The sequence below is a fragment of the Salvelinus alpinus genome, chromosome 17, assembly GCF_045679555.1.
Source record: "Salvelinus alpinus chromosome 17, SLU_Salpinus.1, whole genome shotgun sequence".
NCBI lineage: Eukaryota > Metazoa > Chordata > Actinopteri > Salmoniformes > Salmonidae > Salvelinus > Salvelinus alpinus.
In genome coordinates, this window is record NC_092102.1 from 44,470,491 (window position 1) to 44,496,930 (window position 26,440).

At 42.9% G+C, this 26,440-nt stretch overlaps 1 protein-coding gene and 1 long non-coding RNA gene across 2 annotated transcripts; both read left to right on the forward strand.

Moving 5' to 3' along the window:
- Positions 1-9,660: 9,660 nt before the first annotated feature.
- On the forward strand, positions 9,661-15,770 carry LOC139543003 (peptidase inhibitor 16-like). Its single transcript, XM_071349069.1, has 5 exons — positions 9,661-10,154; positions 13,676-13,900; positions 14,115-14,224; positions 14,467-14,558; positions 14,950-15,770. The coding sequence occupies exons 1-5, from the start codon at positions 9,987-9,989 to the stop codon at positions 15,357-15,359; spliced, it is 1,005 nt and encodes a 334-aa protein (XP_071205170.1). The 5' UTR covers positions 9,661-9,986; the 3' UTR covers positions 15,360-15,770.
- A 579-nt stretch (positions 15,771-16,349) lies between these two features.
- LOC139543004 (uncharacterized) lies at positions 16,350-26,440 on the forward strand. The gene is made up of 2 exons (XR_011668586.1): positions 16,350-17,022; positions 21,462-26,440. It is a non-coding gene; the product is annotated as an uncharacterized lncRNA (long non-coding RNA).

Genomic DNA, 26,440 nt, shown 5'->3' on the forward strand with positions numbered 1-26,440 from the left:
CAATCTTTTTTTTCTTCCTTTTTTCTACCTCTCCACCGCTTCCTCTCTACCCACCCACCCACTCATACTCTCATACCCTCATTTCCACACACGCACACGCACACGCACACGCACACGAACACACACAACATTCAAGGCTGCCTCACCCCTGCAGACTCAGTGCCACTGGCTTTGTGTAACCTCCAAGGAGAGCACACTAACCTCAAATGTGAATTTTAAGTTGGCTATTATTTTCTCTACAGCAACAAGGGACCAATGTCCACAATTACAACAATACAACCATTGAGTGAATAATATACTATGTCAAATGTAAGAGCCCTATTGCAAGTATTTTCTCATTTCATCACAGTGTCTCCACAGTGCAAAAGTGAATAACAGTCGCTGTGGGCGAATTGTCTAATGTTTATGAAATTGTAGTGAAAATAAGCATTGCTGTGTTATTCAAAGTGAATAACAGGGTTATTTTATTCATTTGTTTATTTTGCCTTTATTTAACCAGGTAAGTCATTGATACCACATGATCTTTTACAATAACAACCTGAAATACATCAATAGGGGTGATAGAACACGGGTATCAGGCTTCTTCCTGTCGAAACGCTCAATAGTTTCCTATTACGTGAGGTTGATGTTGATTTACCACAGTGCAATGTGGGTATTTCAAGTAACAACCTGGTCATCAATGCTAAGACAAAAGGGACAGGTAAATATTACAGTAAGTTTGTGGAAGTGGAACTTTGGCACAAAACATTTGATTGTGTATTAAGCTCATAGTAACAGGTCAGAGGTATTCACATTGGAGGTAGGCCTACAAGTTGATCCATATAGGTGGCCAGTGCAGCACATGAAACTTGGTGAGGGTGAATGTGCTTACTGTGATTATGCTTAAGTCTAACGTAAGATCTACGATGCATCACCGTACAGCTATCACAGATGAGTCAGGCTTGTGGTGGTTGCTACGTGGGAGGTCAACCGGCCTGAATCTGGTAACAAGAGTTTGTGCAAGCCACTTCCTGTCATGCCAATACAACACTTCCTCTTGTTAACAGACATTCATTGGACTGCTTTTGTCACTAAGCCGTACAGTGTTAGTCAGCCACATGATAAACATGAATGTAAATACAGCGCCAGAGTGTGAGACTGTTGATTGATGAGTCAGTTCCGTTATTGAGGAATACATATCATAGACTTTGCCTGGATGGATTAAATAAATCAACTTAGCCCTAATGAAAGATACTGTGGGGCATGAAGTACATGAGTAATCAATAATTTACATGATGTGAAAATGTGAGCTGAAGCAAAGGTATTGTTCCACCTATATCCTTTAATAGTGCTCTGTACAGTTGAATGGAGGTCCATATTGGCCCTTACATGACCAGCTGTGATGATGATATGTGTACTTGCACGTCTCCTCCCACGCAGGCCAGGCAGTGAAACTCTGAATGTGATGCGGATGTTTTGCTTGTCTTTTTATTTCCTACTGATGTACATGTCACACACACATCCCACTGGGCACAGACTTAAATACAACATCTGTTCAACGTTCCTTCGACGTGGTTGCAGCATTGATTCAACCGGTGTGGGACTGTTCTTGCCTTTGAAACATTGTAACACACCACTCTGCAAATAATACAACAAGAATGTGTTAGAAATAGAAATATATTTTGATTGAATTAGACGCAACGTATGTTACATAACAGTAATATTGTACCCCACACGGTTTAATTACTATCAATACAATCCTTGTACATAGTGACATATAAATCATCAACAGCAGGGGGCACTGCATGTTTTAGTCTTACTGTTTTCTGATTGGTTTTCACAATGCTGTATTCATGAGCTATTGCACACTAGGACAAATCTAATAAAAAGCGAGGTTATGGTAACATTATTCAAATGGTTTTGCCAGTACAATGTCAGTTGCTCTTCAGAGAGTATTTAATTTTGGATTTTCAGAGAGGGTCACATTTTTGTATTTCAGCAGATGTCAGTTGAGTGATTTTATGTCGCATTTGTCTTGCCTGGAAAATGACTAATGCTTTTGATTTGGTAATGCTGTATTTCGATTTTCTGTTGAAATACAGATTGCTGTGTATCATAGAGTATAGTCAGTGCATGTCTCCAGTCAGAGAGACGTGTTCTGTTGCTTCTAGGGGTTCTGAAGTATTCTGTTGCTTCTAGGGGTTCTGAAGTGTTCTGATTCTTCTAGGGGTTCTGAAGTGTTCTGTTGCTTCTAGGGGTTCTGAAGTGTTCTGATTCTTCTAGGGATTCTGAAGTGTTGTGATGCTTCAAGGGATTCTGAAGTGTTCTGATTCTTCTAGGGGTTCTGAAGTGTTCTGATTCTTCTAGGGATTCTGAAGTGTTCTGATGCTTCTAGGGATTCTGAAGTGTTCTGATTCTTCTAGGGGTTCTGAAGTGTTCTGATTCTTCTAGGGGTTCTGAAGTGTTCTGTTGCTTCTAGGGGTTCTGAAGTGTTCTGATTTTTCTAGGGGTTCAGAAGTGTTCTGATTCTTCTAGGGGTTCTGAAGTGTTCTGTTGCTTCTAGGGGTTCTGAAGTGTTCTGATTTTTCTAGGGGTTCAGAAGTGTTCTGATTCTTCTAGGGATTCTGAAGTGTTCTGATTTTTCTAGGGGTTCAGAAGTGTTCTGATTCTTCTAGGGGTTCTGAAGTGTTCTGATGCTTCTAGGGGTTCTGAAGTGTTCTTCACTCCATGTACTGTAAGCATTGAAATAAAACAACAACAAAAGCCTATGTCTCTTTGACAAGTCATTTCCTGATCAGAATTTCTGAGCATCATAAAGGGGTTCCAGAACTTCCACCAGACAACAATATGTGTAATATCCCTGAGGATAAAAGTCACTGTAATATCCCAGAGGATAAAAGTCCCTGTAATATCCCCAACTATAAAGGTCACTGTAATATCCCAGAAGATAAAAGTCACTGTAATATCCCTGAGGATAAAGGTCCCTGTAATATCCCAGAGGATAAAGGTCCCTGTAATATCCCAGAGGATAAAAGTCCCTGTAATATCCCCAACTATAAAGGTCACTGTAATATCCCTGAGGATAAAGGTCACTGTAATATCCCCAACTATAAAGGTCCCTGTAATATCCCCAACTATAAAGGTCCCTGTAATATCCCTGAGGATAAAGGTCACTGTAATATCCCTGAGGATAAAAGTCACTGTAATATCCCTGAGGATAAAAGTCCCTGTAATATCCCCAACTATAAAGGTCCCTGTAATATCCCTGAGGATAAAAGTCCCTGTAATATCCCTGAGGATAAAAGTCCCTGTAATATCCCCAACTATAAAGGTCCCTGTAATATCCCTGAGGATAAAAGTCCCTGTAATATCCCTGAGGATAAAAGTCCCTGTAATATCCCCAACTATAAAGGTCCCTGTAATATCCCTGAGGATAAAAGTCCCTGTAATATCCCTGAGGATAAAAGTCCCTGTAATGGTCCAGAGGATAAGTCATACTCAAATTCTAGCTCTGGAAAAAGTTTATAGCATTGCATTAATTGGATTTGATTACACATCCGTATTTGCAATCACTTCTGTATAAGTAATGTGTGATGATTGTTGCCAACATCAGAAGTCAAGACCTGAGTATCAAAACAAGTTACCGAACACAATTTATATGTCTCTGTCGTCAAAGCAGAGCACAAAGCATAACATGTTCATTTAACCTGTCCTGGAGCACTTTAAAGTATTCATCAAATCGAACAGCGAGCGCCACTCCCCAGTACCCTGCTTCCCCACAGCACTCACCCTGAGAGAGAGAGAGAGAGAGAGAGAGAGAGAGAGAGAGAGAGAGAGAGAGAGAGAGAGAGAGAGAGAGAGAGAGAGAGAGAGAGAGAGAGAGAGAGAGAGAGAGAGAGAGAGAGAGAGAGAGAGAGAGAGAGAGAGAGAGAGAGAGAGAGAGAGAGAGAGAGAGAGAGAGAGAGAGAGAGAGAGAGAGAGAGAGAGAGAGAGAGAGAGAGAGAGAGAGAGTGCTGCTCTGCACTGAGGGCGTGTGATGTAATATGTTCCAGATGGGGTGAGAGCTTTGCGGGAGTCCCCAGGGCTCGAACACAATGAATCAGTGCCTGGAGCAGAAGTCATACTCAGCTGTGGAAGACAGACACCCCACCCTAAAACCGTCCTGTACTCTTCCACCGTGGTGGTCAAAGCAATAGCCAGGCCAGAGCACGGAGAGGACGCAGCAGAGGGGCAGCAGAGTCAAGGACAAGACAGCGACAGCCGCCCAAGAGCTCCATGTTGTCACACACAGGCATCTCCATATAGCTCTCCGGGCTAACACATGCATGTGAGACTCTAATGGCCTATTACTTAATACATACTGTAATATAACTCAGTATGAAGGGTTTCCTAAACATATTACTGTCTAAAAGCATAATAACTCATGGCTCTCTGAGGTAATGATATGATAAGCAGGATGGAACATTTCCAAAGAGAGAGAGTCTGCTCTTCATTGGTTACCATGCCAAAGTTAATGGTTGTATCATTTTTTTGTTTTGGTAATGGACCATTAAACAATCATAGTCTCCACCCATGTAAACACTGTCTATCAGAATGTTTACAGGTACTCACAATAAACCCAAGTGCCAATCAAATTTGCCCCTAAGATTGGATTGAATCTTCTTACTCAACCATGGCTTGGGTCAGAAGACTTGGATACAGGTTGGCCTGGGGAAGGGTGGGGTGCCGTACCATGGCTCACCATGACTTCAGCACTGGGCTCTAGATCATTGGAAGCCTGGATCTCCAGAGCTCTCCTCTGGTCATCTGGAGCCAATCATAGGCCTGTTGAATCCAGTCAAGATAATGGTGGTGTGGTACTGGAGGACTAGGGATACATCTAGGGGGAACATCTGAAACACCCCAGGATGGGTTGAGGGACTGCTTAATGCCTTTACGTTGTTGTGTTACCCATTCATCACTTTACTAAGACCTCTGAATAGTAGGTTAAAATCAACTAAAATAACTTGTCTTTATTGAATTAACATTGTAAAGAGAGGGTAGGACACAGTGAAAAATAGTGAAACATTAAAAGAGTTCTCCTTTTTAGATAAAACTATACTAAATATATTCACGTCACCAAAACGGTTATTAAAACACACTCGCCCTGTAGCACTCACCTCTGTCATCATGAAGTGCTTTGAGAGACTAGTCAAGGATCATATCACCTCTACCTCACCTGCCACGCTAGACCCACTTCAATTTTCTTACCGCCCCAATAGATCCACAGACGATGCAATTGCCATCTATATGCACACTGCCCTATCCCATCTGGACAAGAGAAATACCTAAATGTAAGAATGCTGTTTATTGACAATAGCTCAGCATTCAACACCATAGTACCCTCCAAGCTCATCATTAAGCTCGAGGCCCTGGGTCTAAACCCCGCCCTGTGCAACTGGGTCCTGGACTTCCTGATGGGCCGCCCCCAGGTGGTGAAGGTAAGAAACAACATCTCCACTCCACTGATCCTCAGGACTGGGACCCCACAAGGGTGCGTACTCAGCCCCCTCCTATACTCCCTGTTCACCCATGACTGCGTGGCCAAGCACGCCTCCAACTAAATCATCAAGTTTGCAGACGACACAACAGCAGTAGGCTTGATTACCAACGACGATGAGACAGCCTACAGGGAGGAGGTGAGGGATCTGGGAGTGTGGTGCCTGAAAAACAACCTCTCACTCAATGTCAACAAAACAAAGGAGATGATCGTGGACTTCAGGAAACAGCAGAGGGTGCACCCCCCTATCTACATCGACTGGACCGCAGTGGAGAAGGTGGAAAGTTTCAAGTTCCTTGTGGTACACATCACTTACAAACTGAAATGATCCAGCCACACAGACAGTGTGGTGAAGAAGGCAAAACAGAGCCTCTTCAACCTCAGGAGGCTGAAGAAATTTGGCTTGTCACCTAAAACCCTCACACACTTCTACAGGTGCACAATTGAAAGCATCCTGTCAGGCTGTATCACCGCCTGGTACGGCAACTGCACCTCCCGCAACCGCAAGGCTCTCCAGAGGGTGGTGCGGTCTGCAAAACGCATCACCGGGGGCAAACTACCGGCCCTCCAGGACACCTACAGCACCCGATGTCACAGGAAGGCCAAAAAGATAATCAAGGACAACAACCACCCGAGCCACTGCCTGTTCACCCCGCTCTCACCCAGAAGGCGAGGTCAGTACAGGTGCATCAAAGCTGGGACAGAGAGACTGAAAAACAGCTTCTATCTCAAGGCCATCAGATTGTTAAACAGCCATCACTATCACATTAGAGGCTGCTGCCTATAGGCATAGACTAGGAATCACTGGCCACTTTAAGGAATGGAACACTAGTCACTTTAATAATGTTTACATATGTTGCATTACTCATCTCATATGTATATACTGTATTCTATACTGTTCTACGGTATCTTAGTCACTTAATAATGTTTACATATCTTGCATTACTCATCTCATATGTATATACTGTTTGCTATACTATTCTACGGTATCTCATTCACTTAATAATGCTTACATATCTTGCATTACTCATCTCATACGTATATATTGTTTTTTCTATACTATTCTACTGTATCTTAGTTCGTTCCTCTCTGACATCGCTCGTCCATATGTATATAGTCTTAATTCATTCCTAATTAAATTTGTGTATATTGGGAATATGTTGTGTAATTTGTTAGATATTGCTGCATTGTCAGAACTAGAAGCACAAGCATTTCGCAACACCTGCAATAACATCTGCTAATCATGTGTATGTGACCAATAAAATTTGATTTGATTTGATTTGAAGGTCTACAGTAGCCTCAACAGCACTCTGTAGGGTAGCACCATGGTGGAGCCGGAGGACAGCTAGTTACCATCCTCCTTTGTGTACATTGACTTCAATACAAAAAGGAGGCTCATGGTTCTCACCCCCTTCCATAGACTTCCACAGTAATTATGACATCTTCCAGAGGACGTCCTCTAGCCTATCAGAGCTCTTGCAGCATGAACTGACATGTTGTCCACCCAATCAAAGGATCAGACAATGAATCTAGCACTGAAAGCATAAGCTACAGCTAACTAGCACTGCAGTACATAAAATGTGGTGAGTAGATGACTCAAAGAGAAATACAATAGTTGAACAAATTCATTTCTTCAAAAATTAAGGAGAAGCAAGAGAGAGATAGAGCTAGCTATATTTCATTGTATTTTTTTCACTTTCGCTTTCACTTAGCTAGGAAATGCAGCTAGCTAGTTTAGCCTAGTCAAACACCCATCTCAAACAGAGAGGGATGCTATGTTAGCTAGCTGGCTATGGCTAACTAACACTGGAACTCTTCCAAGTCAAGGTAAGCTTTTGGTCGTATTAGTTTATTGCCACCTGGGGCCTGCGGTGTAACTGCTTAACTGCTGACTGTACACTATACTGCATGATTGTAGTGGGTTTACCAACGCGTTAGTTCTAGTAGCTATGTTGACTATGACGTTAACTAATATTGTGACAACGATGTAGGCTGTCTGTAGTGGTTATGCTATGAAGGTTTGGCTTGTAAAGTTTTTTTTGCATGGTCACAGACAGCTGTTGTGTTCTGCACTGACGTCCACAAGCGAAGGGAAAAGGTGAGAGGAGGAGAGTAGGTAGATGTGAGAAAGAATTATACAACGAGCAAAGTGATCATGCTGTTTGTATGTGGCTGCTATGAAAGTAAACTGTGTTTGCGGGTGATCTAGGGGTATATTTATTCCAAAGTGTTTCTTAAATGGAAGCAAACGGAATGCAATGGGGATAAACATACCTGAATTTGTCCAATAGAAACTCTCATTTGCAACTGTTTGGACTAATGATTACACCCCAGATCAGCTACTGTAGATACAGGCAAGAGTGTGCAAGGCGGTATTGAATGTGTCAATGTCTGTCGCCGTGATTACAATTTTTTTCTCTCGACCTGTGCACCTACATTGTAGACTATAATTTGTAGTTCTGGTTGGAGCAACCTCATGATAGGGAGAATTAGAGTATCATGTTGTAGTCTAAACCTATTGATGTTACACTGACCTGGGTGAATAGAATATCAATAACAGTCATCCAATATGTTGTAATATAAATATGGAGAAAAAAAATAATCCTCCCTAATCTTAAATGGCACCAGCCACCACTGGTAGGACACCAGGGGATGGATTTGAGGTACAGCACATTACAGAGATATCATTTCTGCAGATGTTGAAGTAATTAAATAATGCAATCCTCTCCTCAGCTGGTAGTAATACTGTACATTTCCTGTAAGTAAGTCGCAGCTGTTTTGAAAGCGTTACTCTCAGGCAAGGTTTCTCAGAACAGCTCTAGTACTTGTTCTCCCCGTGGCATTACCGTCACGGAGAATGTGCAGGAGAAAGGCTTTTTGGGAGGGTCCAGGTTCAGCTGATCAGGTCTCAGGTTTCACTTCATTCTCTAAACATGTTGAGCCACTGGCCATCGACAGCTGGAGTGTTTGGTTACTGTGAGGGACGGCCCCACGCCTCTGGACCAACGACGTTTTGAGGATCTGAAAGATCATCACCGTCTATGAGTCTAGTGAAGCAGAAATGAAACAAACCACTTTACTGTGAACACTTCAATATGATCGGTACTGCATATGTAATTCATTAATAATGGAACGTCCGCCACTAGAATGAATGACAGCACAACATCACATCACATCTGTTGATGTTCTGCAGTGCAAACCTCTGGCTGGCCTCCCCTACAGTCATAAGGGGATTATTATTACATGAACTAGCATGGAGATGATGTATGTATGGTCTCCGTGTGCTGGATGTGAACCTTATTCCGGTACATTCCCCGCGGCTCCATCAGGATTGTATGAATTATGACCTGGGAAAACGGCTTTATTTGCTACATTTGTCATAATGAAATAATAAAATCCCATTTCATGTGTTTATGAATGTGTTCCTAAAAACAAACGTGTTCTTGGAAATTCCTGGAAATGTAATGAAAAGGAACCTGTATGCACCCAGCAGAAAGACGTCTGGCAGCTACCAAAATGTGGAAGATACAGAGCATGTATATGTGCCAGGTGTATCACGTCCAATCACAGGCACCTTCATTGGGGAGGACGGGCTCGTGGTAACGACTGGAGCGGAGTCAGTGGAATGGTATCAAATACATCCAACACATGGTTTCCATGGTTTCCAGGTGTTTGATGCCATTCCATTTGCTTCGTTCCGGACATTATTATGATCCGTCCTCCCATTAGCAGCCTCCTGTGCGTCCCACCCAACCCAAAGCTTAGTATCACATTATCAGCTGTGGAAATGTCTCCTCTATGAAGGGCTGTGACGGAATTAGAACGAAAGTCAACATGACACCGGGGTGAGATACACAACATAGATCAACTGCCTAATGCCGCTCACTCATCATGCTTGGTTTTAAGATATTTCCTGTTTGGTGCACTACGGGGAAATCTATGTCCTGACTCAGTGTTTAGAGCAAATGAGCACATAGTGACGGCCAACTGTGTGTGAGTCAGAGACGTGTATCTCTACGTAGCTCAATCTGTGTCTGTGTCTGTGTCCTGCCTGAAATCACACCAGATTCGTAAGAATAGGGTGATTGTTTTCGGCTGGTGCGGTGTCGGTGCGTACCAGTCAGAGCAGCGTGTAATGTGACCTAGTGAGGGTGAGGAGGGGAGTCGATGTTGTGGTTCTCCTGTGGAGAACGGGGTGGATCCTCTCCCTCTCAATATACCCAGGCTAAGGAGGCTGAGCCGTACATCTAAGAGACGAAGCAGAGCAGCTGGAGTACACACACACACACTACACACTGCACACACTACACACACTCACAAAACACACCCACACACACTCTAAACACACACTCGCATACAGAAACAGACAAACAGCAAGGCACACCGTCTGACACCGGCAGACATCTGAAGTGATTCTTGAGAGAAAGAGAGAGAGAGAGAGAGAGAGGACTTCACTTCCCAGACAGACATGCTGAGGGGGACAGCTCTCTGGGCTGGCCTGGTGGGACTGTATGTCATCGTCACCCAGTGTCCAGCCACCTGCCAGCTGAGCCAGGAAGACGCGGAGACCCTCATGGAGCTGCACAACAGTTATCGGGGCCAGGTGGTACCCAGTGCCACCTACATGCGTAAAGTGGTAAGGGCTGCGTGACTGGGGAGGATGGATGGGCAGCTATCTCTAGCTGCATCTGCTGTCTCCTGCAGGATGGGACATGTTCAGTCAGGGCACTGCATTAGCAGGTGTGGAAATGATGTGTTAGAACCCTTTGTGGTGATGAGCTTGTTGGATCCTGAGATTTCCTACTGTATGGCTGCAGGGATTGATGGAGTCCAGCCCGCTGTCTCCTGGTATGGCTAGCAGCTCTATTTCCTCTCATGGGCCTAATCTGTAGTATAATTGATCTTGAGTTGGTTGCAGGTGGAGGTAGATGCATAGTCTTTTTGATTGAGATTTATTTTGGTGTCATGCTGATAGCTGTTCATTATTAAATTATCTGTTTGGTATTCAGCTTTAAAACTGTCTCGTATCAAAAACGAAACTCTGGCTGCATCTACAGTATCATAACCATCTACAGTATCATAACCATCTAGAAAGTCATCGTTTTGCTGATCAAAAGTTGGTTGTAATACAGAACACTTAGTACATAAATAATCACTCTTATTTTAGTCACTAAATCACAGTGCTGCAGAAGATGCATTATCCCTTATAAATCTTACCACACCAGGAATTTGACATAAAACAGGGCTTCTTCATTTAAATCTGAATATAACATTATAGAAGTCATCCCAAGACACACTTTTGTTGACCTCCAGAGTTACGGGAATTACTTTGTTGATAGAGCCTGTCTGTGCCTCAGTGCGAATGGGTGTTCAGAGTTGAGTCCAGTGTTGTGCAATGCATGGGAATGTGTGTGTGTGTGTGTGTGTGTGTGTGTGTGTGTGTGTGTGTGTGTGTGTGTGTGTGTGTGTGTGTGTGTGTGTGTGTGTGTGTGTGTGCGTGCGTGCGTGCGTGCGTGCGTGCGTGCGTGCGTGCGTGCGTGCGTGCGTGCGTGCGTGCGTGCGTGCGTGCGTGGGTGGGTGGGTGGGTGCGTGCGTGCGTGGGTGGGTGGGTGTATACTGTGTAATGTGCTTGCTTAAGTTGCTATCTGCCATTGACTGGTTCCAGGGACGTCTCTGCCTGTCTCTGTGGTTTGATGGACACCTCACTGGGGCCATTTTCATATTTCATGTTCATGCCTGTTTCAGTAAACAGGACTGAGAATGCAGAGTGAACGGGTTCATAACATAACATTCAGAACATTACAGAACTAATGGGATTGGACTGGAATCATGTGTCATGACCAGCAAATCCGCAGCATTCTGAATATGTATCTGAGAAATTCATTTTATTTCTTTATTTTTATTCTGGAAGATTCAATCGAATTTTAACGGAGGTTTCAAAACATAACCATATTGTATGTAATTGGCTACTATGTGTTTCTATGTCACTACTTGGTGATTAATTGACTGTGTCAGACTTGATTTGCCTTAATGAAAAATTGATCAGGCCCTACAAGAAATGTCCATGAATTATAATCCACATAATAATTTGTAATTCCTATTGCTGCAGGATTATTTGATTGCTGTAGAAAACTGGCTCAAATTAAGATCCCACATCTGTAACACTGACCAGATGGTCTGGATGACGTCTCTGTTATCTCAGGCAGAGGCACAGCAATGATATACAGTACAGCTCTGTTTGTTAAAGCACAGAGAGGAGGAGATCTGATGTCCTGAGGCTAGGACGCAAGATGTCGTGGAATTTCAACTAGCATCCTTCAATACAAGTGTTTGTTTGTGACTGGACAAATAAACTGAACTTCACATGACTCCACACTGGACCTCTCTGTCTGGACAGTTCACAATACAAAAGCCATATGCATTCGTACGATATTTCATCTCTGCATTTCTTTGAAACAAATTATCACCATAACAATGATCAATCTCAGTCAAGATCAGGCCTCATCTGCCAAGTGTGATCACGTCCTCTTGTCCTGTCATTCCAATAGTTGAAGACAAATTGGACTGAAATGATCAGATAACATTCCTCAACCACTGATACACATATTACCGAAAGTTTCCTTATAGGTTCCTTAGTAGAGGTTTGATTTAATAAGGAAGGATAATAGTTTACATGGGAATGTTGGTGTGACTAATATAATCTAATGTACAGTATATTGTAATGTAATCTAATGTATAGTGTAATGTAATCGAATGTACAGTACAGTGTAATGTAATCTAATGTACAGTATATTGTAATGTAATCTAATGTATAGTGTAATGTAATCTAATGTATAGTGTAATGTAATCTAATGTACAGTACAGTGTAATGTAATCTAATGCACAGTATATTGTAATGTAATCTAATGTACAGTACAGTGTAATGTAATCTAATGTACAGTATATTGTAATGTAATCTAATTTACAGTATATTGTAATGTAATCTAATGTACAGTATAGTGTAATATAATCTAATGTACAGTACAGTGTAATGTAATCTAATGTACAGTATATTGTAATGTAATCTAATGTATATTGTAATGTAATCTAATGTACAGTACAGTGTAATGTAATCTAATGTACAGTACAGTGTAATATAATCTAATGTACAGTACAGTGTAATGTAATCTAATGTACAGTATATTGTAATGTAATCTAATGTACAGTACAGTGTAATGTAATCTAATGTACAGTACAGTGTAATGTAATCTAATGTACAGTACAGTGTAATGTAATCTAATGTATATTGTAATGTAATCTAATGTACAGTACAGTGTAATGTAATCTAATGTACAGTACAGTGTAATGTAATCTAATGTATATTGTAATGTAATCTAATGTACAGTACAGTGTAATCTAATCTAATGTACAGTACAGTGTAATGTAATCTAATGTATAGTGTAATGTAATCTAATGTACAGTACAGTGTAATGTAATCTAGTACAGTGTAATGTAATCTAGTACAGTGTAATGTAATCTAGTACAGTGTAATGTAATCTAGTACAGTGTAATGTAATCTAGTACAGTGTAATGTATCTACAGATATGATCAGATGTATACCTCTTGTAATACCATCTGTTAGTGCTGTGCTATCTATCAAACCTGTACTACTGGTATTTAGACTGGGGGAAAAGCACAGATCATAGTGGATGCTATTAGAATACACATACTGTTCACCATCCTCTTTAGAATCAGGACAATAGGATGTGAGTTTAGGAATCGAAACTTACTTACAATGTGGTGGATATGGTGAATAGTATGATTCCTATTAATACAGTATAGTATTGAAACACTAATATAAGAGCGTTGTCCAGTGGGCTACATACACAGAGTTCTGTTATGGTCCTCAATGTTGGTTAATGTCTCCCCCTGTCTCTCATTCTGCAGCACTACATCTCCAGTATACAGGAGGTTAGAGGCAATCAGGCAGATTACTTGTAGTCTAATACAATAATATGCCATTTAGCAAATGTTTTTATCCAGAGTGACTTACAGTGATTCGTGCATACATTTTAAGAACGTGTGGGCCCGGGAATCAAACCCACCATCCTGCCATACCAACTAAGCTACTGAGGACCACTGACGGTAGTGTGACAGTTTGTCTCTTTATCCCTGCAGAAATGGGATGAGAAGCTGAAGATCCTAGCTGAGGGCTACGCTGTGAAGTGTACGTGGGAACAGAACCCGGATCTAGAGTTGCTGAACACGGGAGAGAACCTGTTTGTGTCCAATGAGCCCTTGGACCTCAACATGACCATGGAGGAGTGGTTCTTGGAGCACCTAGACTACGACTACAACAACAACAGTTGCCAGGACGACAAGATGTGTGGACACTACACTCAGGTGAGAGACCCAGAAAGAGAGATGCTAGACAATGTCACTGAATTGGTAGAATTAGACTTCTGATAACCTGAGACAGTACTATAACTGTAACAGGTTGAATATTCCTTGGCGCGCTTCCTCCTGTGTGTATAACCCCTGTGATGGTGGGGGATGATGATGATGATGGTGACGATGAAGACATTGTAAATTGATCAGACTGATGGGGGTGTTTCAGATGGTTTGGGCGGACTCTCACTCTGTGGGCTGTGCTGCTCATCGCTGTGACACCATGGAGGGGCTGTCCTCCGAGAAAGTTACCTTCCTGGTCTGCAATTATTACCCAAAGTAAGTATGGTACCAAAGAGCATGTACAACTTTACACACTTATATCCTATTTCCACACTTAGACGATGTCTAAGAATACATCAATTAACATAATTAATCCTTACAATTGCATTTCACTGATTGCGTTAGGGTTAGAGTTAGGGGTTGTGGTTAGGGTTAGTGTTAGGGTTCGCGTTAGGTTTGGTCCCTGACTTACAGCCCTGACTGAGTGACCATTGACTTGTGTTTCATTTAAATTTCAGAGGTAAGTTTAAGGATGAGAAACCCTATGAGGAAGGTGAATGGTGCTCCAAGTGCCCAGACAACGTGCCGCGATGTGACCAGAACCTCTGTGGTAAGAATTCAGCACCTATCAATCACACTACGTCCCCCCCCCCCCCCCCCCTCCATTTAATTCACAGCACTATCTCGCTCCTGTGTCAAACTTCATCCTCTCCAACCTGACCTCAGTATCCAGCCAATTGTGGTTGATCATGATATCCCCTCTTTGTGGAGATAGATTGACTGCTATGGACTAGTGACCCTGTAATCAGTTTGTAAGACGTAGCTCTAGATTTCTCATCACTGTTTTCTCATCACATCAAAGCTTATTAAAGATCAGTGATACTATCAAAAGCAGTGTGCGGTTTCCTTTTTCCCTCATTGTCCAATTGTTACAAAGCACTGGCAAAAAGATTGCTCAGATGTACGAGTGCCTTTTGAATTTTCATCACTGTTTCCCCCAGTGCCTGATGCCCCCGAGCCTTCAGACGAGCCTGATGTTGAGGAGCCTGATGCCCCCGAGCCTTCAGACGAGCCTGATGTTGAGAAGGAGACAACAGAGAGCTCTACCCCACACACAGCCACCGCCACAGAGCCTGGGTATGAGGAGGAGGGGGACGAGACAGGCACGCAGCCTGGGGACGAGGAGGACGAGGAGGAGACAGGCACGCAGCCTGGGGACGAGGAGGACGAGGAGGAAACAGGCACGGAGCCTGGGGACGAGGAGGAAGAGGAGGAGTGGGAGGGGGAGGAGAGAGCAGCGAAGAGGGAGAAGGAGAGGACTAGGAACCAACCTCCGGCCAATGCAGGAAGGATCACTACCCCCCTACTTCTTGTTACCAGCTTAATGGCTTTACTCTCACCAGGATTGTGAGGGAAGGTATGAGAGTAAGGCATGACACACATACACATACACTATCTGGAACTGAACTGGACATTGCTGGAAGTTGAATTACATTGTGCTATAACCATGTCTATAGCAGAGGGATTTGTTGATGGTTATTTTGTTATTATTTGCTCGCTAGTAATTACAGTTGCTAGTTTAACATATGCCTTCTTAGCAATAGCAATAAGCACACAACATATAATAGTTAACAATGTATTATAACAGTTGTATAATAACAGTTACCACCTGTTACAAATGTAACAGCAACACATTTTCTTAAAGCAAGGCACGTCCTCTATATGGATGTGATTCGTAAACCTAAAGGAGCATAACTACTGTCAATATTGAATATTTCTGTAAATGTCTGTATATAGAGTATAATAAATATTGTTTCTTCTACTTGTTGTGTCTCAACATTTCCATGTTCTACACCGTTGTCTGGACTGGGAATACGTGTTTGACCTTTGACCACAAAGGACGGGAAAAAAAACGAGCAGAAAGAGAGTATGGATAGGAATGGGATGGTATAGTGGCTGGGGAGAACATGCTAAGACATGTTAACAAAAGGTTTACACCTGGCGAGAACATGTTAACAAAAGGCTGGGGAGAACATGCAAAGACATGTTAACAAAATGTTGATAGCTGGGGAGAAAAGAGAAAAAACTAAACAGATCTATCACAGTCTGGGCTGAGTCAGCAGCACAACTGAAATATTAATTCACCACTTCTCTGTGAGGCTATTTCTGGAGGAGCATTTAGACACTCAGCCCTCCACAGCGTTCACAGGGAAATTAGATTTAGTCCAGGGGGAGGTGGGCCCGGGCTCCCCATTCGGTACCCAGAACTGAAGGACTTTTTCTTTCTGTCTCTGGGTTTATATTGTATATACAGTGGGGAGAACAAGTATTTGATACACTGACGATTTTGCAGGTTTTCCTACTTACAAAGCATGTAGAGGTCTGTAATTTTTATCATTGGTACTGTAAGAAATTGTATTAGATATTGGTAACTTGTTTTAACAACTTCTCAACATTACCTATAAGTTGACACAACATACACACCCCCTCTTTCTCTTGGACATATGCTGGACACATAGGACATATACACGGCACCCACAATTCCCCTCCCCCATGACAATCACACAGACACACCCAACCCATGGTTGGACCTCAGGACAAAGAACTCTCAGGAACCAATGGAACGTGGACACCAGGCCTGATCAGGACTACCCAAGACCCAGATCGACCAATCGGAAGGCCGGACTCGCAGATCTACCTACTTTGCTTGTTGTCTATATAGTACTGTACATTTCTGGAAACTGGTCTCTTTCCCGGACGATTCACTAGGAGTCAGACTGAAAGAGCCTTGCTGCAAGATTTTACTAAGATATCTTTACATGTGATTAAACGGCCTTATTATAAAATTATCCACCTCGTCCTATTGTCTCCTCTTGTTCTCCTGTCAACAGTAAACGTTTTACTAACAGACTTGGTAAGCAGAGGATGGTTTCATCTTTGAATTTGGCCCAATAGAAAATTAATCGGACAGGAGACGAGAGGGAGAAAGATTCCAGAGGAGAGGTGACCTTTTCGAGGGAGAATCGCGATTCAACCCACCCAGGAAACTGATCAGAGAGCTCGAAACTAAAGAGGTGAGCAGATGCCCGTTTAACCAAAATCTGTATATTGTATTATAGCCAATATCTAAATTCAATGATCAGGAGTACTGTGGTGAGTGTGAATTGTTGCTAAATTTATGTGGAATTGTTTAGAATTTAAGGCATGGTGTACAGATATCTAAGTATTAATAGGTCAAAGACTTATTCACATAGTCTGGCACTACCGGTATGCTGATCGAGTAGGTGTACAGTGAAGAATAAGCTTTATAACGATTCACATAGTCGGGCCATATTTGACAGTCGATCAGGTAGGGGTTACCGTGAAGAATCCATAATTAAAAGATGGGATCCAAATAGCCGGGCAGTAGTTAGATTTGGCAAATCAGCTAGGTGTTACCGTGACGACCCATAAAAAATAAAAAAAATAAAAAATATATATATAACGATTCACACAGTCGGGCCATATTTGACAGTCGATCAGATAGGGGTACCGTGAAGAATCCATACGTTTTCAAATAGTCGTGCAGTAGCTATACTTAGCTAGGTGTTACGTGAGAAATCTAATGTGAATTCAAATAGTCGTGCAGTAGCTATACTTAGCTAGGTGTTACGTGAGAATTCTAATATTGCATGTGTAAGTTGTGTTGTAATTATATGTGTAAGTTGTGTTGTCGCAATGTGGGGGATTGAACGTTCCACGAGACCAATTGCTACTAACTAGCCATATGCTAGTTGAGGCTGTGATAAAGTGACCGCCGTGTCGATGTGTATATATTGCTGTGAAGCAACTATTTTCTGCTGATGAGTTGACCGGATTTTTCCCTCTCCTGCTGTTGATAAATCCCTAAGGGTGAGAATCAATTTGAAAATTATTATAGAAGCGCGTGAATTACTAGTATATTGTCCCCAAAGGAAATTTCTGAAATGTTTTGGCAAAGTATTTAATTAATCGGAAAAAGTTCAAATTAAATCGGAAAAGTTAATAGAAATAATATCTTTCGAATTATATATCATATAATTGCCATTCCAATTATATCAGGAGCGCCTGAATTACTAGTATATTGTCCCCAAAGGAAACTTCTGAAATATTTTGCCAAAGTATTTAATTAATTAAATTAGCGAAAAGCAATAATATCTTTTATTAAAAGTACCGAAAACTGTCATTCCAATTATAACAGGAGCGCGTGAATATATTCGTATATTGTTTCAAAGAGATATAGCTGAAATATTGTTGGAAAACGAAAATAATTCATCGAATACACGGCAATAAAATCCTTTGTCCACGCGAGTCGGACACGAGACTGGGGGAGGTTAGGGGAAGAAAAATACATCGCTGGTTTCGATCAGTGACGGGCTAAAGTATACAAAGATAATAATAGACCCAGACATAGCTTAACGACAAAATGACCACGACTATCGTCCCCAAACACAAATTCAACGAATATTTAGATCAGAGAATGAAAGACAGAGCAGGCGGGAAATTACACTACAAATCCGTTAAAAGAATTTGGGAAGAAGTGAGACTGAAATGGACTCAAGCAGGTTTCCTTAGTGGAGTCGCCCCATCAAAAGGGCAACTCCTCACTATGGAGAAAGAATTGGAGGAAGTAGTGAAGCAAGGGATAGAATGTGAAGTTGATAAGAATAAGAGTCACTTATTTAGAAAAGAAGGAACAAAGCAAAGGGAAAAGGCACAAGCTGAGATGAAAATAGGATTGTGGGCGATTGAAGAGATCAGAAGGGCCCTCCCCTATAGAAAACCTGATATGATGGGGGTAGTCACTGGAGCACCAACTGACACCAAAGAGGGCAGGCCCAACAATAATGACGCCCCACCTACCACCACAGCAGCCCCATCGGCCCCAATCCATCTCAGGGGCACTGTGGGGTTAATGGCAATTCCCCAGGCTCAGTTCAATTCCCATGTGCATCACCACATCACCCAATACAATAAGGATAAGGGAGGGGCTGAAACACAAATCCAGTCCCTACAGGTACAACTTTTGAAACTACAATTGAAAGAGGCCCAGAAAGGAGAGAAACCCAAGAAACAGATGGTGGCTGAAGACCAACAAGAAATCTCACAAATTATTGAAAAAACTGTTTCCCGAATGATACAGCAACAACAACTACCCATCTTCACCCAGCAGGGACCATCTATACACCCACCCCAGGAGCAGCCATTCCAACTGCCGTATGCCTACCCGCTTCAACCATACCCTTCGTCGGAACCACCACTACAACCCTACTACCCACTACCACAATCAAACTATTCCCCCACATGGGAACAGCCCCAGAGGTACTCTGGATCTTATGGAAGCTGTTATAATTGTAAACAAGCTGGGCATATGGTGCGACAGTGTCCGCACCCAATAACCCCGGCCCAAAGCCAGTTTCTGGCCAAAAGGGGACGAGGATACGCCCCTAGACCAAGGGGGAGTCAGGCCAATGATGTATCAACCACGTGCGGCCCTTCAACCCGCATACAATCACCCAAATCCAGACCCGAATCAGCAATCACCTCCCCCTTTTCAGGGCATGTCTGACGAATATGCCCCATGGCCCTGAAGCTGGCCACCACTAACCTATACTCATCATTGACCTGGACTACTGAAGCATCAAAGGCTTTTGCACTCTTGAAAACAGATCTCTAAGTGGCAGTAGCCCTAACAGCACCTGACTAAAAAAAACAAGTTCCATCTGGATGTTTCTGAAAAGGAAGGATTTACATCATCCATCCTTTTCCAGAACCTAGAGGGGGAGAGTAGAGTGTTGAGGTATCACTCCTCCAAACTGGACCACATTGAAGAAGGGCAAACCACATGCTCCAGGTATGTGGCTGCAGTGGCAAAAGCTATTGGAAAAACAGCCCACATGATAATGTGCCATCCATTGGAAATCCACACCCACCATGGGGTTGCAGCATATCTGATGAGCAAAGAATTCACGTTCAGCGCTGAAAGGAAAACGAAAATCCAGAATAAATGCACACAATCACACATCACATTTCTCAACACTGACAAAAACATGGCAGACGCACTCAATGCTGAAGAAGGTCTACCCCACTCCTGTGCAGAAAGAGCTACACAGGAACTGAAACTGAGACCTGACCTGGGGAACGAACCACTCACCAACCCGGACCTATGGTTATACACAGATGGATGCTGCTATAGAGGAGAGGAAGGGAACATAGCAGCATACGCAGTGGTGCAGCAGCTCCCGGATAGATCACATGTGACTTTGGAATCTGCCATCATCACACAACCTGCATCAGCCCAGTTAGCTGAAATCATAGGGTTGACACAAGCTCTGGAAAGAGCTGAAGGAAAGACTGTAAACATCTACACCGACTCAGCGTATGCTCATGGAGCAGTCCATACTGATGGACCACAATGGGTTAGACGCAACTTCACCACCACAGGAAACCTGCCAATCAAACACAAGACACAGATGGAAAAACTGATTAAATCAGTCTCACTACCTAAGAAGGTGGCCATCATGAAGTGTAAAGGACATCAACAACTGAAAAACAGAGTCAGCGAGGGAAATGATGCAGCTGACAAAGCAGCCAAGAAAGCTGGTGGATACACCCCGAGACAAATGATACTTCAGATTCAACCAGCTCGGACTGAGCTCACAGGGCAACACATAAAAGAACTCCAGTTTTCAGCAGGACCCTATGAACACTCAGTATGGGGACAGAAAGGGGCCACCAAAGGACCTGATGAACTGTGGAGATGCCATGATGGCAGACTAGTGGCCCCTGCAAACCTCTGTCCAGAACTATTACGAGAAGCTCATGGGCCCACTCACGAAGGCAAACTGAAAACTTTACAGAAGGTGTCCCACATCTGGTGGCACCCCCACATGAAAGACATGACAGATTTGTTTTGTGACGAGTGTAGCATTTGTGGTAGCCACAATCCAAAGAAACCATATCAAACGCCCATGGGTTCATACCCAGTCCCAAATGCTTGTTTTCAGGACATCAGCATAGATTACACAGATATGGGGCAAGACAATGTGACAAATGGGAAAAGGTACCTGTTAGTTATGGTAGACAGGTTCTCTAAATGGGTTGAGGCAATACCAACAGCAAGGGAGGATGCAACATAGGTCATTAAGTGGCTGCAAACCGAACTCATGTGTATTGTTTAATGACAAACGCTCCATGTACCAATAGGGTCGGATGTGTAAATGTCAACTGATTAATGGATGTTGTTTAATGATGGGGTTAGTGTACAGGCCACAATCTCATAAGTCTCGTGGAATGCGCCAATCAAATGTATGTGCAGGTTTGAAGTTGATTTGGGTTGAAGCCCTGCCCCTGGCGTTGCTGGCCATGAGAGCCTCTCCAGGTGCAGGCACCCATCTCTCTCCTCATGCTTGGTCCACCAAGGGAGGGAGGTCATATGCCCGCCCTTGATGTATAACAAATTGTAATGTCTGATAATTGACGGAACTTTCTGCAGCTCTCTCCACACAGATTCACAAGGTCCAAATGGGGAAGCTGACAGGAGATCCGCCATCACTGAAGGTAAAAAAAAAATTGGTGACTGGGTGGGGTTAAAAGTCCGCAAGAGAAAGTGGCTAGAACCCAGGTGGACTGGACTGTACGAAGTGAGGGAAGTTACTTCACACTCAGTCCAGGTCAAAGGTAAATCAGGCGCACCTTGGCACCACCTCACACATTGCACTCCAGCTCCAATCCCTTCTAGAACACTGACAGAAGTCAGAGCTGATTTAAACAGCTTAAATTCGATTCCAAATGAAGACATTTCTGACTCAGGTGATGCGGAATCAAACTCCGCCTCCCCTGATAAAGGAACCTCGCCCAGTTAGAGGGATATTTCTCCCTCCCTGGGCAAGGCTAGGGATATCTGGCCCCTTATTTGTGATATTCCTACTGACATTTGGGGTGTCCCTGGGCACTTTCACATGGTTAATAGAATAACTATAACCGGATCCCCATGGATGTATGTCACGGACACTCTAGTCTAACTAGGTAATAATAGATTAAAAAATTAAAAAAATTAAAAATTTAGAAAACAATAGTTAAAATAAGAAACTAATATGGCTCAAATTGAGAAGGTTGAATAAGAGTGGGTGGAGAGCTATGCAGAGAATGGACAGAAGATGGCAGTATTGCAGCACCCAAATGGTCTCCCAGCCGACTGGTTGAATGCTGGTGACATAATTTTGTTTTTTGGAGTAAACATTAAGGTTAAGGGTTTTCGTGTACCTAGAGATAAGATATCTTAAAAGAATACACTCATATGGGAATAGGAGTTTTACTTTCTGAGTTTTATTTAGGCAAGGGACTTTGAGAAGATAAAGGGTTCTTTTGGTATGTTTAGATATGGAACACGAATGTAGGTGTAACATTTTGACCTGTTTTCTGTTTCCATTGCATTTTCCGGTGACTTGATCACTCACGGGGGAAATGTGGTGAGAATAATGAGATTGTGTCATTTGGGATACTAGTTTTGAGGTAAATTGATTATAATAGAGTTTATAACTCTTGACCATAAGGTAAGCATTTGTATTGGCCATTAGAAGATAGAGATAGGTTAATTAAGGTTATGTTAGGACTTTAAAGGTTGACACTATAAGACCTGTGGTTATTTTTAAATCCATGCAGATAAAGTCAAAACAGTGAGACACTTAGTTAATATTGTAAAGGAACACACAGTTGTTATTGACTATTATTACAAAAAGGCAGACAGATGGGTCTACCCCGCACTGTTCAGACCTTGAAGGTTTGAGAGCAGAGTGGGGAGGGTGGACCAGGAAATGAGCAAGGTAGGCTGTGAAATAAGATAGGAGAAAGGGGTTAACATATATAAGCAGCACAGATACATTTCAAAGTAGATAAGTCACTTGACAGAGAATTAGAAAAGAATAGATATGAATGTACGCCAAAGGGAGAATTGGATATGCGGGGAATAAAAGGGACGTTCCTAGAATATGATGTACTAAGTTATTATTTAGAGTAGGTAAGGTTGATACCTGGCCAGAGCCAGGTATCAAACGAAGGAGGGTACATTGTGGACTAGGAAAGGATGGGGCCTATTGGATAATAAACTTATTTAAAATTAAACATTTATAGCTAAAAAAATAAATAAATAATTAGGCATAGAAGTTAAATATATAATCAGAAAGAACAAATGAGGAACTGTTTGCTAACCAAACCTGTATGTCCAAGAGTTTATACATTGCAGGTGAATTAAGGGAGAAGGTGAATCACTCGACCTGGGGGCATATCGCACTTGGAGGGTGAGACACACTGACACTGCCGAATGATCACAGAGTTAAGGAGAAGAACTGTTGCTAATAGAGCTCGGGGATCAACTCCTTAATGAAGAATTCCCTGCCCCCGACCTTTCCTCACTGTGTTCGTTCATAGAAGTGAAAGTGTTGCTTGATCTCTGGCTGATGATGTGTTCTCTGGGAGAGGGTGGGGTTTTACAGGACTGCTTGTAGTCCTGAGCTGCCTGATCAGGATACGATGGGGATGATACCATCGCAGTGCTGCCAGAACCACCACCAGTTCCAACGGACCAGGGTTCAGCCGGCCTCCTCCACCACTTCAAGACCAAGTCCCACGCCATCACCTAAGCTCTCCAATCTGGTACAGATAATAAATATAAAAGACATCTCAGATAGTGAACATTTGGGGACTGAAACTGGTTATGAGGAAAGGGAGAATATGTGGTTGGCCTACAAAACACTTAATAGAAAGGACTGTGTCGTATGTGGACATGCCAGACCTATTCTGGCTGCTCACCCATTTGTCCTAAGTAATGGGGAAGGTTGGATGTGCATATTGGAAAAGTTCGAGCCAAATTCAACCCTGTGTAAAACTCTGAGTTTTGTGTTCCCAGTGGTCCCTCCCCAGAAGGTACCGTGGGGAGTTAAGGCATATGGGGGATATAACAGCTGTATCCCTGGCACAGGTAGCGGTATAGACTATGGAGGGCTCCCTGCTACTACCTGCATCACTAATACCACTAGGAACTAGAGGTGTTGCTGATGTATGGTGGATGTGTGGACCTGCCAGGCGGGTGACCCCATTTTTGAAAGGAAATTGTCGTTGCTCATGTGTTTTGGCCAGTCTGATATCACCGTTGCCTATTATTATAGCTAATCAACTTCTGGGAGTTACACAGGACACAGAGGCTTGGGACCAACCCAGGAGACGGCAGAAACGTGACGCTCCTTGGTCCGAGGGTACAGATAACATGCACACCAACCTGTTGGGGGTCCCAATAGGGGTCCCCCACGAATTCCAGACATTAACCAGGAATGATGGCCTGTGGCATCTGATGCCCATCATTGGCCCAGCTATTGTTGATGCTAAAACAAAAGGTCTGGATCAATTATATCTACTATAATTAACAATGATTTGTTAAACTATACCCACACAGTACTTACGGGGATGGCTGAACGATTGGAGGCTACCTCACAAACCAGTAGACACAATAGACTAACACTGGACATAAGTCTGGCCAACCAGGGAGGTGTATGTAAAAAGATTGTAGAACAGTGTTGCACGTTTGTTCCTAACAATACTAGTCCGGATGGGAGCATTTCAAAAGCTCTGAGTGGGTTGGCAAGGTTATCAGTGGAGATGAAGGGTCTTGCAGGTGTGGAGGAGAGTGGACTGTTCTCTGGCTGGGTGGTTGGTTTGGTAAGTATACTGCAATGATGATTACTGGATTTCTGACACTAGTTGTTGTTTTTCATTTTTGTGTTGCCTGTATCATACCTTGTTTGAAGTCTGTTACAGATGTGGAAAGGGCCTATGGTATGATGCCGCTGCTTGATGCTCCAGTTGGAGAGGCTAATACGAAAACAAGCTTCCGCAGGAAAGTGGGCTTGACAGTGGAGGACCCTTGGTTTGCTGTAGTTGATGTTGTCGAATGAATAAAAAGTGATGTTTGTCCTCCCTGTTGTGAAGGTTTGAAGTTCCCGGGTGGCGACGAGCCCACCTGGTACAGGTTGTATAGAGGGATGGACCTGAGGGTTTAACATATTCTCGTTTTTTGGGTTACTAATGTGTGGTTGGCCACTCCAGGTGTAGTTATTGGAGTGGTCTCCTTTTTGGTCCTTGCTCAGTTACGACTCAACTTACATTGATGCTATTGGTGTCCCTAGGGGGTGCCAGATGAATATAAACTGGTGGACCAAGTGACAGCTGGGTTTGAATCATCATTTTGTTGGTGGTGTACAGTTAATAAAAATGTGGACAGAATAAACTACATTCATTTTAATGTCCAGAAACTGGGCAATTGGACTCAACAAGGTTTCGAGGCGGTCCATGGACAATTGGCAGCTACGTCCCTGATGGCATTTCAAAATAGAATCGCGGTTGATATGTTATTGGCTGAACGGGGGGGGGTCTGTGCAATGTTTGGTGAACAGTGTTGTACTTTCATTCCCAATAACACAGCTACGGATGGGAGTCTAACTGTAGCATTGGAGGGACTTCGTACCCTTAATGGTAAGATGAAACAGCATTCTGGAGTGGACACTACTATGTGGGACTCATGGATGGATGCTTTTGGTAAATATAAGACGCTGGTTTCCTCCATCCTAGTATCAATTTCTGTTTTTGCGGCCATTCTTGTACTTTGTGGATGCTGTTGCATTCCATGTGCGCGCACGCTTGGTAGCTGTGTTATAACTGCCGCCATAGACCCTAATCAGGAAAGGGCCCAAATGTTCCCATTGCTTGATGATGGGGAAGCTGGACCTGTCTATCTATTTGAGGACTAAGATACTTTTATGTCACGTCTCTTGTGAGACGTGAAGAGAGGGAATCAAAAATTTGTCTTCTGACAAATTTTATCCCATAGCTTTGTCTTTTTATACTTGTATGTCACGTCTCTTGTGAGACGTGAAGAGAGGGAATTAAAAATTTGTCTTCTGACAAATTTTATCCTTTAGTTTTGTCTTTTATATACTTTTATGTCACGTCTCTTGTGAGACGTGAAGAGGGGGATTTGTAAGAAATTGTATTAGATATTGGTAACTTGTTTTAACAACTTCTCAACATTACCTATAAGTTGACACAACATACACACCCCCTCTTTCTCTTGGACATATGCTGGACACATAGGACATATACACGGCACCCACAATTCCCCTCCCCCATGACAATCACACAGACACACCCAACCCATGGTTGGACCTCAGGACAAAGAACTCTCAGGAACCAATGGAACGTGGACACCAGGCCTGATCAGGACTACCCAAGACCCAGATCGACCAATCGGAAGGCCGGACTCGCAGATCTACCTACTTTGCTTGTTGTCTATATAGTACTGTACATTTCTGGAAACTGGTCTCTTTCCCGGACGATTCACTAGGAGTCAGACTGAAAGAGCCTTGCTGCAAGATTTTACTAAGATATCTTTACATGTGATTAAACGGCCTTATTATAAAATTA